This window comes from Borostomias antarcticus (genome assembly GCF_949987555.1).
Source record: "Borostomias antarcticus genome assembly, chromosome: 1".
NCBI lineage: Eukaryota > Metazoa > Chordata > Actinopteri > Stomiiformes > Stomiidae > Borostomias > Borostomias antarcticus.
In genome coordinates this window covers 46,987,608-47,003,929 of record NC_140234.1, presented here as the reverse complement: position 1 = coordinate 47,003,929, position 16,322 = coordinate 46,987,608, and the positions used below count along the sequence as shown (strand labels likewise).

At 43.9% G+C, this 16,322-nt stretch overlaps 1 protein-coding gene across 1 annotated transcript in view; it reads right to left on the bottom strand.

Annotated features, from left to right (window-relative positions):
• Positions 1-517: 517 nt before the first annotated feature.
• The window catches only part of kirrel3b (kirre like nephrin family adhesion molecule 3b), a gene marked incomplete at both ends in the record, with an annotated part of 76,034 nt that continues 60,229 nt past the window's right edge, over positions 518-16,322 (bottom strand). The window contains 6 exons of the mRNA XM_084447157.1: positions 518-988; positions 10,570-10,656; positions 11,408-11,517; positions 12,196-12,303; positions 14,247-14,445; positions 15,656-15,756. Of these exons, the coding sequence (XP_084303283.1) occupies positions 518-988; positions 10,570-10,656; positions 11,408-11,517; positions 12,196-12,303; positions 14,247-14,445; positions 15,656-15,756 (1,076 nt within the window). The remainder of the gene's footprint in view (positions 989-10,569; positions 10,657-11,407; positions 11,518-12,195; positions 12,304-14,246; positions 14,446-15,655; positions 15,757-16,322) is intronic.

Below are 16,322 nucleotides of genomic sequence, written 5' to 3'. Positions count from 1 at the left end.
ATACAAGAGACACAGAGCTCTAGTTGGAGTGCTTGATTGTCATGTGTTATCTAGCATCCGTTTTTTTCTGCCGCATCATTCTGCTTTGATGAGATTGAGGGCATCAACCAAGTACTAAATATACTGTACAAACTCCACACTCCTGTTGTGTTGGCATATGAGCTCTTATTGGCACCACTCTGGTTATGGGTGTGGTATTTCCTAATTACTCAGTAGTGTAAAAAGGGACAATGAGCTAACGTTGATCATGGAGGGAGAGTAAGGCTTCTTGATCCACAGGTTGGAACTCTGCGAAGTCTGAAGAAGTTGAGCGAGAGTTCAAGCCAGCCATTTCCAGGCTTCCCACAGACACAGAATGTGCTTCAAATGAGGTCATTTTGTTTCCAGGGGTGGGATTTGGGGGTGGGGAGGTGGTGGTGGTGGGGGGGGTATCCTTCCTGTTGTTCCCCTACAGTACTTCCAACCCCCGGGGGGCTGGTTACTCGTCATCGCGCGTACACACACCTTCCCCTGGTGGTCAGACATGTGTCTGCATGCGCTTCTGCAGGGGCCGGGTCAGGTCTGAGTTCTGGGAGGAGGACTGGGAGTACTGGCTGGAGGAGGAGGCGGCCGAGGCCTTGCTATCCTTGTCGAACTGCACGTAGGCGTCCTGTTTGCTGTAGCTGCTCACACTGCTGTCGCACTGTGTGTCGATGAAGGAGCTGGAGTCGCTGAGCGACCCCCGCTGGAACTCCCGCTCGCACAGCTCAATGGAGCTGCTGCCCATGCCCAGCACGAAGCGCTGGCTGTAGTCGTACAGGCGGTTGGGGCCCGCGCCAAGCGTGGAGTAGATGTTGGTGAAGGACATGCCTGTAGGTACCCGCTGCTTTCCCACCGTGCCCGTGGCAGTGGGGTTACGCATCTCCGTGGTCTGATTCGCTGCCAGTGTGATGGTTGGGGTGTGGTGCTCCTTGAAAGTGTTGACGCTGTAGTAGCCATTGGTTGGGTCCTGTTGAAGTCAAGAAAGTTGGAATGAGTGTTTAAATACTTCATGATTAAAGTTTTTCTCGATTGCTTACATGCATTCATCTAAACTGAATCACCTTTCTCAAAACAGTTCACACTTGCCAAAACAAAAGAACAAACTCCATAACACCTACACCTTTTTGTTGTTGTTTGTTTTTGTTTGCATAATGCACTTCTTGCTCAAAGTCCAAGATACAAATAGCAAAACCAGAGAAATCATCCAAAACATGTACACTTAGTGTCATCATTGTATATATTTTGCAAAACCTCATAATGCCCTGAAAAATAAAAACAATTTGCTCAAAATGAAATAACTCCTTCAAAACCAAATTGTGAGTTGACATATGAACAGTTCATGGTTCTCAACCATTCGTAAGAGAATATCAAAACAAACCAAAAAACTAACCCCATCAGTTTTTTATCTCCAAAGGTAATAATTAAAAGCTATTTGTTGTTGATGGCTATCAGTTTGTGCAAACAATTTAAGAATTGCACTCAACAAAGAAGTATTTTGTAAGTTATTTTATTTCTAGATGCTTTGATCACAATAGAAACAAAATGAAAAACACAAATACCAGAGGTGATTGCTCCTATAAGCCAGGGGAAGCCTGGCTTACCCATACAAAATCTGAATAAAACCTGATTTGTGTGCCTTCTTTCAGTGAAAGAAGGCACGGAAATCGACTTTCAGACTGTTTTTGACTTAAATGTGTCTTGTATTCTGCCATATCGCTTCATTTAAATCCATGTTAACTGTTTTGGTAGTGCTCCGTCACCCCCTACAGGCCTCGTGAATATACAGTCCACGTTAAGGTCCGTTGACAGCTGTTTTACTAGCTTGTCATTCACTTAACATTGTAGGCCAGGTAAAAGGATTCTGGCTTACGGAAATCAAGACCAAATGAAAAATCAACCAATCAAATTAGCCCACACATACAAAAATGCGAACAATGTCGTCATCGGTCGATATGTAACCTAATCTGTCATTTGTCAAAATGCTTAAAAGTGGGCGTAGCGTAAGCCAGTTCTCGAAGTGTGTACATTGGAATTCCCATTGACATGTTAACATTGGGACGGTTTATCCAATGAAAACTTGTCATGACTGTCCTGTCATTCACATCACCTGTCAATCACGTTACCCACTTTAGCTATCTAGCTAATGGCAGCATCAATGAACATGGAAAACGGAGATTGTGAGTATTTGTTGAAAGTTGATTCCAAAATGAAGTGGATTAAACCAGTTTGGGTTAGGATATAAGGTAGGTCTATTGTGATTAATTACCAGTTGCTTTGAAAGCGCACCCCCCAAAAAATTGTGCACGCTTTCTTCTTACCCGGTTCTAGGATGCACCAGACGCCACTGGCAAATACATATAGCTGGGCAACAGAACTGAACATTACAGTACAAACAAAATACATGATTGTAAAATACTTTAATACAATCAATTCAAACTTAAAAATCATCAACCAACCAAACAGAAAGTGGAACAAAATGGTTGAATATTAGTCCATTCCCTCCTGCCTGTTTGGCCAAATGTTTTCATCCACATCACAGTGGCTATCAATGCACCATATCTACATCTTCCCGGTTCCGCGGATGCCTGCTCCACCCCTGACAGCCCCTGGGGATATATCCCTGCATCCAGCATTCATGGCATGAGTTACATGCGATCATGTAGTTGATGGTCATACACAGCTCATCTCCATGATGAAAAGAGCTCTTCTATTGGTTTCAGGAAAGTTGAATATGGTGTGAGGTAGAGAATTTCCATTCACTCCCGAACAGAAAACCACTCTGCACTCCTTCATCTGTTTGGAGTGATGGAATGCCACATTGTCCCATGCAATGACACAGACTGGAAGGTCCTGTCCTTACGCACCTCTCTTCAACTGAAATACTGGTGTTGTTGTACTGCACAATACTGTACATCCAGAAAACCAAGCTGTTTTCCGGTGTTGAACGGGCCTATACTAGGGACATATCACACCTTCAGTGGAGATGGCTGCACACATGATACTGCCTCATCTTTGACCAGGCACAATACTACAGTAATACATGCTCTCTGCCCAACTACATTCCTTCCCCTTCTCCTCACTGTGTTGAGGTTGAAACCAGCATCATCCACAAATTCCAAGATATGAGTGGACTCATTGGGCTCCAGCTCCATTAGCCTACTCTCTGAGTGCACTGGTAAAAACAGGAAAGCTCACATTTCTTCATATAAAGTTCCATGGGTGTATCACACAACTAGAATGTAACTGTAAACAATATTGGCTTCGACAGTTAATGTGTTCATTTTGCGTCATTATTCCTCTGGAAAGGAACTTTGTACAGTTGTTTCATACAGAAGCTGTTCCTTTTCAGTACTCTGTCTATAGTGGCAGTTCTGACATCGTCAATGCCTCTGAAGATGACATTAGTGTATTCTGAAGAATGACCTCCTGAATGTCCCTTAGATGAATGGCATTGTTAGCAAGGACCATGTCACTGCTGTTTCATAATCATCCAAGAAGAAGACTTTGCACTTACTGTACATGAATGTAGTTACAATAAACATATCGATTTGACTGCCCAAAGAATGCTAATCTCATATAGGATTGCTTGCAGTTACTCACAATGTGTCTATGCTGATTACTCACAGTGGATAGTCTCCATATTCAATTCTGTAATGTGTTGTAATACTTTTAGATGCAGAAATCAATACTGCATTGTAGAGCCACAACATAATGTACACATGCTACTGTAAACAATTTATGTTCTGTTCTTGCTGTGGTGCAAGTGCATAACTGGTGCTATGCATGTACACATTGAGCCGGCTCAGTGGCCTTGTGGTTAGAGTGTCCACCCTGAGACTGGGAGGTTGTGAGTTTGATCCCCGGCCGAGTCATACCAAAGACTATATAACAAAAAAGGTACCCTCCCTGCTTGGCACTCAGCATCAAGGGCTGGAATTGGGGGGCTGAATCACCAAATTATTCCCGAGCACGGCACCGCTGCTGCTCACCGCTACCCCAGGGGATGGGTCAAATGCGGACAACTAATTTCACCACCTTCAGGTCAGGTGTGCCAATCATTGGGACTTTAACTTCAATGACACCATCATACACTCTCCTCATCTCCCAATGAAGCATGCAAAACATGGAATCATGCTCTGAGAGTGAGATGAGCTTTACACTGTATTGCACTTCATACTGTATATAGAACCACAATCGCTATAGGTGTGACCGAAAAAAGTCCCTGGATTGTGTCAGCCACACTCATGCCTCTATTTGAATTGAAAAAAACAATGATATCCCTTTGTTGCCCTATATCTCATGACTATTCTGGTATTATATTGTTCACCTCACTCAATCGGTGCTTCTGTGACAGGCTGTTTTGTAGAGTGTCGCAGGGGTAGCTTGTCACAGTTGTGGCACTTTTCTCTAGCAACTCCCAAAACTCATAAATTTTATTACAATAAAGAAAGTACACTCTCAAAACATTTTTATTACAGAATCTGCAGAGAAATTACACATTGTCCCCCTCAAAGTAGTCTCCCCCAGAGTTAATGCACTTCTGCATTCGCTTTTGCCACCCACCTCCGTGGAAGAGATCAAAGCCACCGTGAGTGGGGAACTAAGGGGGCTCAAAGAGGAGGACTTTGCCAAGTGCTTCCATGGCTGGCAAAAGCGAAAATATTATACCAGAATAGTCGTGAGATATAGGTCAACAAAGGGATATAATAGTTTTTTCAATTCAAATAGAGGCATGAGCGTGGCTGACACAATATGGGGACCTTTCGGTCGCACCTCGTAAATATATATATATATATATATATAGGTGCGCGGCACGAAGCTCGGGAGGTAGAGTGGTTGCTGGAGATCACAAGGTCCCCGGTTCATTCCCAACTCCCAGCGTTGTGCCGAAGTGTCCTTGAACAAGAAAGACACTGAACCCCAAAATCGCTCACGTGTGGCATGGTGGCGTAGTACCGTTGCCTCACAGCAAGAAGGTCTCTGGGGCTTTCTGTGTGAAGTTTGCATGTTCTCCCCATGTTCGCAAGGACCCAATATGAAAAACATGTAGAAGAACAGATGCTCTTCAGTCCAGTCCTTGACCAGGACCTGGATTGAGTACTTGGACTTGGTCCCCGGCCACCATGAACGATGGCTTCCCACTGCCCCTGGAGGACAGCTTAGATGGGAGAAATGCAAGGAACACCGGCAACATCAGCAACACCTGAAAATTGCATGTGTTGTGTGGCATGTCACTTCTCACTACGTGTGCAATGTGTGTGTCACTGTGTGGCCGAATAAAGACACCCCCCTCCCTCTTTGCTCCTGTAATTGGATATATTATTATTATAATGATGATTATTATTAATTATTATAATAATATTATTATTATTATTATTATCGACTAAACGACAAAATTATTATTATCGACTAAATTCAGTTTTGCTAAGTGCTTGCTGTGCTTTGTTATATAATTCAATTAGATTCCATATTAGAGACTACAGGCATAGCAAACACATAATGGCCTACCATGTAGGCAACTTCTCTGTAACAATTTGTGAACTCTGCTGTTAGTCATGTCTCTCTTATTAAGTATTTAGCCCATGTTTACTGCTCTGTATATGTTCTTAGCCAATAGACAAACATTTTCCAGGAGCTTGCTCGATTGTCTCGTTGAGGGAAGTCAGGGAAGACTTTTTACAGCTCACTTTTCTGGCCCGCAGGTGAAACTGTTTTTTTGCTTCCCTATGGAATATGTAGGGGTGGGACCTTTGCCCACCCCCATTGCTCTCTGTAAAGTGCATTGTGTTGCATCTGTGTATGAAATGCGCAATACAAATAAAGCTTGATTTGATTTGAGCTATAGCCTACATACTTCCACCCAGGGGCAGTAGCCTATTAGCCTACACACTTTCACCCATGTAGAGGGTAGTAGCCTACATTCTACCCACTTCATCCAGGGAGAGGGTATTAACCTTTAGCCTTGGGAGAGGGGAGTAGTCTATAGCTTACACACTTCAACAAGGGAGACGGTTGTAGCCTTTAGACTAAACATTTCATCCTGCGAGAACGCAGTAGCCCATAGACTACATAGCCTACTTACAACAAGTGTGGTGGGGGGGTGGGGGCATTCTTCTGGAACTGTGAGGTGTAGAGAGAAACAAGAGCTGTGAGTGTTGTTCATAGATAGCTGAATTATCAAGAAATCCCTGCACTGAGACTTGATGGTAAAGGTGGGTCTTCCAGGCAGATGGAAGGCCTGGAGAATGACCATGTGGCATGTAGACAAGCAGAGAAATAGGTCCTAAAAGATATGTACCAAAATAGAATTAATGTAACAAGACGCTAAAAAGGACCTCACACTCACTTGACACCGTTGGATGAATGTGATTGCAGTTGTATGATGATGATGATGATGATGATGATCATGGTGATGATGATGATCATGGTGATGATGATGCTGTTGCATGAATTTAACCTGATTCACCTGGTCAGGCGACACAGACACTCACATGCATAGCTCAAATGTGGCTATTGCGTGTTTCACTTGTTGGCTTTGATGCGTTCTTTGCGCTTGGCCGGTTATGGCTGCTTGCAACTATATTTTGTATTGCTTTTATTATGCTGTAAAGCACTTTGAGACCCTGGCCTGTGAAAGGTGCTATAGAAATAAAATGTACTTACTTACTTACTTACTTACTTAAATGCATAACTTCTCATTTATAAATAGCTTACTAATGTTTGTAAATGTTGTAAGAATGATTTGTAAATGTTGAACAGACTATGAGCAGATGCTTTATAAATGGTTTATTAACAAGGGTTAATCTAAAGCGTTACCAAATGTTGGTGTGTGATCCCTGGTTTCATCCAAATTGGTTTATGCAAAGAGAAAAACTAGTACAGTTGTTTTTCAGTGTGGCAGCAGTGGAAAGCAATGCGTCTGGAAGGAAACACTGGGAAATACAATTCTTCCCTAATTTATTCCTCTCAAGGCTTAAACTGTGTCAAGGTCAAATTCGCATTCATTACCATTCAAATTGGGAAATAAATAAGGAAACAGCATGTTGTCTGAGTCACGTCTGAAATAATCTAAAAACTGTCTCCGGGTCCTGTTTCATGATTTAGTGAGAGCCAACATGAACCTCCAAATCATGTAATTCCCTAATTAAGCGAGTCTTAATGATTCACAATTTGGCATCCAACAAGTTGTTGCAAAGTTTAGTTTTAATTGGACCCAAACTGTTGCTCATACATGAACAGCTCTGTAATGCATGTACGTACAGGGACAATTAAACTCTGCAGCCATAGCAGCCGCCCATGTTGTCTGCCGTCGGAGGGCTCTGTGCCGTTGCTAAGCGTCCGACGTCATCCTAACGTTGTGAGAATAGTGTTGAATGTCAACCCCGGTCAAGCAACAATATGGAATCCCACAGGAGGAACGCTAATCAACACAAGAATGACTTGCCGCTATGACAACCTGGGACAATCTTCTTCATGTGCGTCATTATCAGAAGACGGGGACCTTGTGTGGCCCTTATCTGCTCCCCAGGCCCCAGCACTCATATCCCATACACACTCTCATCAGTGTGGATCAGAAGGAAGGGTCTTGGGGGAACAGGTATGCAGACAGCACAAGGCAGGCGCACTCCAGGGTACCGGCGGAGTCATTTGTAAAAAAATAAAAAAAAATAAAAAAAAAGGACAAGATTAGTTCTTGTCTCGCTGATAGGCTTTGAGGCGTACCACAGAGAATCTGAAGGGACAGCACCAAACCTGAGCTGCTTCTCTGCGCTCTAACGATAATATTATTATTTGTGCTGTAATTTGTAGGATGTGAGTAAGGGTGTGTGTTTTCAAATGTATAGTTTCATGGCTGCCACTCTCTAGATGTGATCTAACTTCATATCCTCACACACACAGTGCGTGTGTGTGTGTGTGTGTGTGTGTGCAACCTGGTCTCACCCGGCAGATGTCAGAATTCGGCGTATGTCCATCGCCTCCAAACGTCAATTTTAGACGGCATCAAACGTCATTTTTAGACGGCATCATACAACTCCAAACGTCATTTCTAGACGGCATCATACAAATGATGCAAATAACGTATATGCGTGGAGGCGCTCGGGCAGCGAGCATTGAGCAATGCGGAGAGCGCCCACTAAGTGCCGTCCGAGTAGCTCCATTCCTGGGTCTAGTTTCGTAAATTTGCCTGATCCCTGTGTCCACGTTAGAACACAAGCTATAAGAACAGTAGCTAATGCTAGCTAATAATAATGACAGTAAGAATGTGAGCTAGTTGGCTAGCTAGTAGTCTTGTTTGCTATTTGCTTGTAAAACGTTGTTGTTGTTTGCTAGATTCGCCAGCTAGTTTTGCACTCGGTGTTGTCTCACCAAAGTTGTTTGACCCACCCAACCCTTCCCTCAAAAGTGCTCGCAAATTTAGACCCCTCTTCCATCACGTGTTCTAATGTGAACAACCAACCACAAAACTCTAACAACCACCAATCAAAAACTTAGGCATATCCCACGTCGTCTGCCAACGATGAAGTCTCCGACGCAAATTCAGGCGAGGCACGTATGTCACGGCCGGGTCAGTCAGCAGAGGTTAATCAGTCACGCATGACGCCAGCATCAGCTGACTGTAGCTGTCATAGCATTGGTCAGCTCACTAGAGCGCATGTATTTAAGCTGTCAAAACATGTCATTGTTCGCGCTTGCCATTACTGCTGGTTGTGCATTGCATGCTCGCCCCACCTCCTCCTCTGCTCCTCCTGCGTATGTCGATGTCATCTGTTGTCATCGTTGCTCTCTGTCCGGGGTAAGTTTGTCAGGTATTCCACTAGCGTCGGCTAGTGGATGCCAGAGTAGCCGCTAGCTGGTCTCTGTGGCTCTCCGTGGTGACCGTGGGCCGAAACGTCTCCGAATGGCCATCCAGCGGTCCCTCCGGTCGCCATGGAGGCAGAGACACTAGGCTGTATCTCCCTCGGAACCCACGAAGCGTCGGCCCGTGGGGGCCAGGGACTAGAATGTACAGCAGTCCTCCTGTGGCGCTCTTTGACGGTCTTAGTGGGCTGAGTTACCTCCGAGCGTCTTCCCGATCGCGGCCCACTCTGATCGTCATTGAGGCAGGGGGCTAGATGCCGTTCCCCCTTTTCTGGCTCTCTGGGCCAAGCGGCCCAGAGGGGGGGAACACCTAGATTGCCTCCCCCTGCTATGCGCTTTCCACGTCGGTGGAAGGCAGGGGGCCCCCCGGACAGAGCACACCGCCAAAATTCATATGCTGTTTTATGCCGCATGTATAATAAATGTTCAAATTTGACAAAAGTGATCTCGACTGAATTTATAATTGTATGATGCCGTCAAGAAATGACGTTTGGAGGCGATGGACAAACGTCGAATTCTGACGTCTGCCGGGTGAGACCAGGCTGGTGTGTGTGTGTGTGTGTGTGTGTTTGGGGAAGGGTAAGCCATTGTACTGGGAACTACACACTGCTGGTTTTAATTGAATCATTTGCATAAAGCAGAACCAGAAGGGCTCTTGTTACTGATACTTTTGCCTTTCTTATTTTCATGTTCATACATTCCTCACACCACTCTGTCTGATAATGTTTATCTTGAAATAAGATGTATTCATGCTACACTGCATCAGGAAGATCAGACTTTTGTCAGGAGCGCTTGATGTATCTGTAGCTTTACAAACTAGATCCACAGGAACAAATACATGTGAATCATCCCCCATACGCATGGATGATTGGGGATGGGCATTTGTAATACTTGTTCACCAACACCTCACTTAATCTTAGTCGTATTAAAGTGTGCGTTAGTCATAATAATGTGTGCATATACTGTATAGGAAAGACATTTGCAGTTTAGAATGAGAATTTTTTTGAGGTTTTGCTTGAACACCTTTTGCCCTTCTCAATTTTGTTTCCACTTTTTATTTTTTTTTATTGCAGAAATGGTGACCTCTCATTACTAAAGTGCAACAGTGATGGGGGTTTGCCCAAGTGTGTCTAATTAACTTCATGATTACATGATTTGATTGTCTATCTGGTGAAAAATTACATTGACCATTACATTTGGCTCCCTTCCAAACTATCCATCATCGGACTGTCAGTCTCAGACACACTTTGAAGACATGCTAGCTACACTTTGCATACCATGCTGCCTAAAAATGCAGTGTGTGTGTATGTGTGTGTGTGTGTGTGTAGCTACAGGATGTGTGTATTTAGCATTCAACAGCATGTCTCTTGGACGTTGTACCTTCAGGGCCAGAAAGCTCCTGATTCCTTTTACCACCTTTGATGATGATCTAATTAATCAAACAAGTCTTAATTGGATTAATTTCACCACAGGCCTTAACCTCGCTAAAGCCAGAGGAAAGGTATTCAGGCTGATCCAGACTGATTGGAAGATATTTACCAAGCCTGTAAAATAAACACCCCTCTCTCCTGCCACTGTTTTCTCCTCCTGCCTCCTCTCCTTCCTTCCCTCTCTCCTCTCCTTCACCCTGTCTTATCTTATGTTACTGTCCGTTTTCATCCCTCCTCCCTCTCTGCTCCTGTTGCCCACCTTGATGTGCTGGTACTCCTTCTCCTCCTCCTGTAAGACTTCCAGCTGCTTCAGCACCGACTCCTGCTGGAACTCTCCCCTTTCCACCTGCACATAACCAGGGAAGAGAGGCAGGGAGTGAGAGGCTGTGGGTTCTCCGCTCAGACAGTTAGTGACTGACAGAAGTCACAAAATGCACAGCGCCAATAACTGCGGGATAGGACTTGGGAAAAAGGTGTCATACTATGCAAGTATTTTGGGCCTTCACTCGAGGCAACTACTGTATGCATAAATAATACATATCCGAGTCTATTTAAATAAATGGAGATATGCAAGGTATCTTAGCTCATTCATATACAGCCATATTAACTTTGCTGAAGTGTTATCAGGGGAAATGTTCTGTAGAATCCCTTTATTGAAAACATAGCCTTGCCCTCCAGCCAGTGACAGCACAGCATTTATGCAATGACCCAGAAAGGCGGTGGGGGTTCTGAATGGGCATGCAGAAGGGGTGCAATTAAAACTGCCCCGCACCCCAGTACCAACCCACCATCTCCACAGATAAACCTTAGCACATGCCTCACAGGAGAGGGTGGTCCTATTGCTAAATATAGGCCCTGTGTCTTGATCACAGAGCATCTCTCTACCCACCTCTTGCCTGTTCCATTATTCATAGGGTCACTTTGTGCCGGAGAACCACTTTTATTAATGCTTACCACAAAGATAATTAGCATTCATTATCTGTGAATATAAAGTAGGCCAGAGGGAATAGACGTGACTGGTCTGTTGTGTTTTTTTCATCCCGGAAGCCACAGATACAAGATACAGGAAATGGAAAACGTGGGACACTCACACTCACCATCAGTTGCTTCATGGCGGCGTGCTCTTCGTTTTCCCTGGCCGCGTTGTGGTCTTTGTGGACGATCTCCACGCGGATGTCGTTCTTGGCTGACACCACCCCTTTCAAATCTGTTGGACAAAACAAGTTATTGACAATTTGAAATATTATGCTGAGAAAGGCAATATTCACAAATATGTCCCACTTCCGCCCACTCATATCATACACAATGGAATTAAAATTCCCCTTGGCTTGCTTTTTGAGAGTCTCAAACAATACATAGAAAAATATGCATTGGTTCCCTTTCTTTTCTGCTAGACAAGATTATTGGTTTTCTGCGAACATAAGCACATCTCACACAGGCCTGACTGTACGGCGGCTCATTTTGGACAAAGGCTAATGATACTGTCATATAACAAAGTCTTACTTTCTGTTTTAATTTTGCTTGCAAGTTCTCTCTGGTGAGCACAGATGGAGACGGGCAGTGAGGGCATAACCAGGTGTGCGTCCTCTGTGGCATACAACAACAACATGCTGAATGCTAGCAGCTGTCCCGCACTTGAATGCAGCACAGTGTTGAGGAAAATGCAATGGGGCTAACTGTCTCTAACCTGAGTCTCTGTTATGGGTGGAGTCCGGAGCATGAGACAGGATGGAGACATGGTATAATAAGACTGAAGCAGGTTACAGCGCCTGAGTATAGGTTAATAGGCTTTAGAACCTAATGAAATGAGCCCTCATGTCCTGGCTATCTCTGGCTGAGGACCAAGTGCCCATGCATTGATTGGCCCAGGTAGAAGGGCACTCACTTCTTTGAGAGCGGGTACAGCAGAACGCGCCAATGGTGCCCATGAGAACAACGAACGCCACGATGGCGCCCACGGCGACGCCGATGACGACCGCCACTGGGAGGGACTCTGCGGACGACAAAAGGACAAGCTCTTCTACAATAACACATTGCGGAGACCACCTGCACAACTACAAATAACTAGGCTCCTCTGAGTCTCCATCAGTGGGCCCCGAGTTGAAATAAAGGTTTGAAATGAAATACAGTATACAGTTATACAGCAACTCAAAGACACACACACAACAGTATGCACACACACAAAATGGTGCACATACATAAAGTGCATTAAGGGAAGTACAGAAACAACAAAACCTTTATCTAAATATTTAGCAAAACCTATTGGAAAGATAACCAATCACAAAAGTGTGTGAAGTACAGTACAATGGATCAACAGATGTACAGTACTAAAGAAGGTCTCAAAGCTGAGTATGTTGGGTAACCTTTTTAGTGAAAAGCTCTTCACAGGCTTTTCCATAGCTTTAACCCAGATGATGTCATGTCAGCTTACAGTGATGATCCTGTTACCATACACTAGCACACCGACACTGTTAAAAGCTACTCTAGAGAATATGCAGACTTTGTCTAATGTTGACTGAATGAGGCTGGGTCTGTAGCTTCCCATTAGTGAGGCTGACTATACTGCAAATTATACAACCTAGTCCTAGTTCCCACGTTCTCTTGTCTCACAAGAAGAGCTCTTGGTAAAAGGACCCAATTCCTTCATCCTAGGGGAGAGATGCAAAATATGTATTTGGGGTGATGCTTCACAGATTTCCAATATAAAAATTAAAAAAACTTGAGTTGAAAACCTTAGCTAATTAAAAAAAAAACTTCAGTTAAAAACCTTGGTAATTTTAGTTATCAGAAAACTAAAGTACGATTCTCTATGACTTTTCATTTAAAAGTAAACAACTTTAGTTTTGGGGACTAAGGGGACTGATGAGTCGTGTGTGAATCACATCATTGTATGTACTGTAGTGCGCATAGTGTACAGCCCATTTCTTAGTTTTGATTAGCTAGTATTAAAACAAATCCTACTTAGGCATGGTCGGTCTCAGTCCCCTGAGAGCTGATCAACTCTTAATACAGAGCTGTGACTTTAGAGCTGTGACTTTAATATGCAGAAAGCGTTCAGCTATCTCCATGCAGTCTCCCTGGTGCTGCTGCCCCATACAGACCGCAGTCTCCAATCTCTCTTAATTACCTCTTGGTGCTTTAAACAAACACAACAAGAGTTCTCTTCCACACCATTAATGCCTATTTAATGCCTTCATAAATCATGGTCTGTTTTAAATAAGCTAGCTATATGTTACCATTTGTGGTGAGTTAATTGAAACACAACTTCCCCTGTTGGAAAGAAAATAGAGACGCATTGAGCTATGAAATGCCGCCCCAGCAAATGCGGTCAATTTTGACAAAAAAGACCTTAAAACAATAGTAACAGTGTGGTGTTTCATATTTAGCGTGTTCTGTCTACAGATTAAGTGTATAATGCTAAATACGTTTTTGGTGGGAGGAGGGGGTTACAGTAAATGGTTTATCTTGACTTAGAAAATGAATTCGCTAGGAAGAGGCTTTTCTGGAAGAGCCTGTATTGTGTTGTGCATGTAGGTACTGGACACTGTAAGAGTAGCTCGATCGGAATAGGCGCTGTCATCTTATTATGTTGCATGTGAGCGTCTATGCTTACTCATACAGTAACTGTCATAGATCAAACCAGACCTTTCCCCAACTTCTCAGCCATTCAACCATGTAAACACTTCAAAGTGCACACAGAAACGCAAGTACTTGTCCACACTGACACACGCAACACATATTCATACATACTGTATACGCTCAAACACACACACACGCACACACACGCACACACACACACACACACACACACAACACATATACACAACACACGTCAGAGCTCAGCACTACTCTGGGCGATGACGCCATGCTCTTCTCCACTACGAGCACGGCCGCGGAAGAGAGAGAAGGTGGAACCTGGCGAACCTTGGCTCCCACCTTGTTCCTTGAGGCGAATGATCTCGGTGTCGGAGCCGAAGCTGTTCCACGCCGTGCAGTTGTAGATGGTCTGGAAGTCGGCGGGCACAATGTTGCTCATGGTGAGCGTGGAGATGACCCCCTCGTCGGTGGAGACCGTTTCCACGGTGTAGCGGCCCGACGTCCCCGACTCCAGCACTGTCTCCTTCCATGACCAGGCCTGCACCGGGAGGAAGCGAGGGGTGGATTACATCACATCAGACGAAATGTTGAGTGTTATTCAGCAGGTAGCTGTGGTAATAAGGTGTACATCTCATTCAAAGCAATGGAGGTCAAAATGGTGAGCTGGGGAAGACCGTATACAATAAAAACAGGGAATAAGGATGATTTGTTTTTCTTGCTTGGGTCACATCGGCAGAGAAAACTCGGGGACCTGGGAGTGACTCCAGAAACTCGGGGACCTGGGAGTGACTCCAGAACGGTAAGAGTTCAATGCTCTAGAGATCCTTCTAAAAGCCTTCAGCCTATAACTGTCTGTTTAGACACACATCAAATCAACAACATATGAATTATGCAGCTAGTTATGCCTGGACATCAAAACACAAAACACACATTAGCACACAGAACATGGCGATCTCTCTCTCTCTCTCTCTCACACACACACACACACACACACACACACACACACACACACACACACACACACACACAGTTAATAATGGAACCGGAGAGGGAGGGTAGCTAGGCTGTTTATCTAAGGGCCATAAATCTTAATGGGATCTAAGCTAACAGAGCGTAAGTATGCATTAAATGAGAAATTAAGGCTCTAAGTCTGTGACACTTCATTTTACAAAAACAAATGATTTGGATTGTCATTATTTTTATTAAACTCATCTCTACTCATTTGTATTGAATGCACTTTTTAGTTCGGTTTATCTTTAATATAAAGTATCAAGAGCCTATTGAAGTACTGAAGACATATTGTATTGCAAGCCACACAGCCAGCCTCAAGTCTCATTACAGTAAATCGACTGAAGATGACATGAATGGATGCATGTACTCAGTGTATTGTATCTTGTATTCAGTGATATGGCACTGTAGTATTTTTTTTTTTTTACCTCTGTACATTGCTTAGTGTTTGAACAATCTAGGAGCTAACGGAAATAAATAAAATAAATAAAAACATTTCACTGCTCTTTGTAATTGTATGATGTAGCATGTGCCTAATGAACTTGACTTTAACTCAACAATTACAATAGAAAGTTCTCAAAAACATTATGCATGCTTCAAGCACTTCACATAATATCAGCGTGTTGACATACAAAATGGAATTAACACCCATGGCACTCGTATTGCAAGACTGACGAATAAACCAATGAGAGTCAGAAGAATTGTCCAACAGAGGTGGAAACAGGTGGAGTTTTACTCACAATGCGGTCTGGAGGTGGTGTGCTCCGGATGAAGCACTTGATCTGTCCCTTCTCCCCGTGTAGGGCCTGCTGAGTCTGGGTACTGGAGATGGTAGGAGGACCTGTGAGGGACAAACCAATCAAGACATCAATACTGGGGCTCGGAGGCCAGTCAATACCAACTCATCTCCTATAAAAAGCACACTACATTCAATCCAATTCCTGTCGAGTTGATGTGCAGTTTAATAAATTTGCTTAGCATGTTGCTTAACACTATTAACTGGGCATCTTGCAGAATTTTCTTCTTAGAGATACAACTGAAAGGATACACTTTTCAATTTCAGGAGAAAAAAATCAGCCTGGAATTAAAATTGTAAACAAGACATCGGGTTCCACATGAGGAGTATTGTGGTTCAATAACAAACACTCCTCAAACCTCAATCTATCCAAGGGCACACTGGGCCTGTATGAAGGTCACTGAGCGTGGGTGGGAGCTCATTTTGAAATGGCAAAAAAAAGTTGATTTATGGCTCACTTGACTTCTCCCATTGAGATAAGGGTCACAGTGGCAGTGCAGCTCCAGCACACTTCTAGGCTTAATCAGGATTCCCAAGATGGAGGGTGGGAGGAGGAACAGCCACCGTGGAAAGATAACAGCACTCTCCCGGTGTCTCTGCACATTCAATTG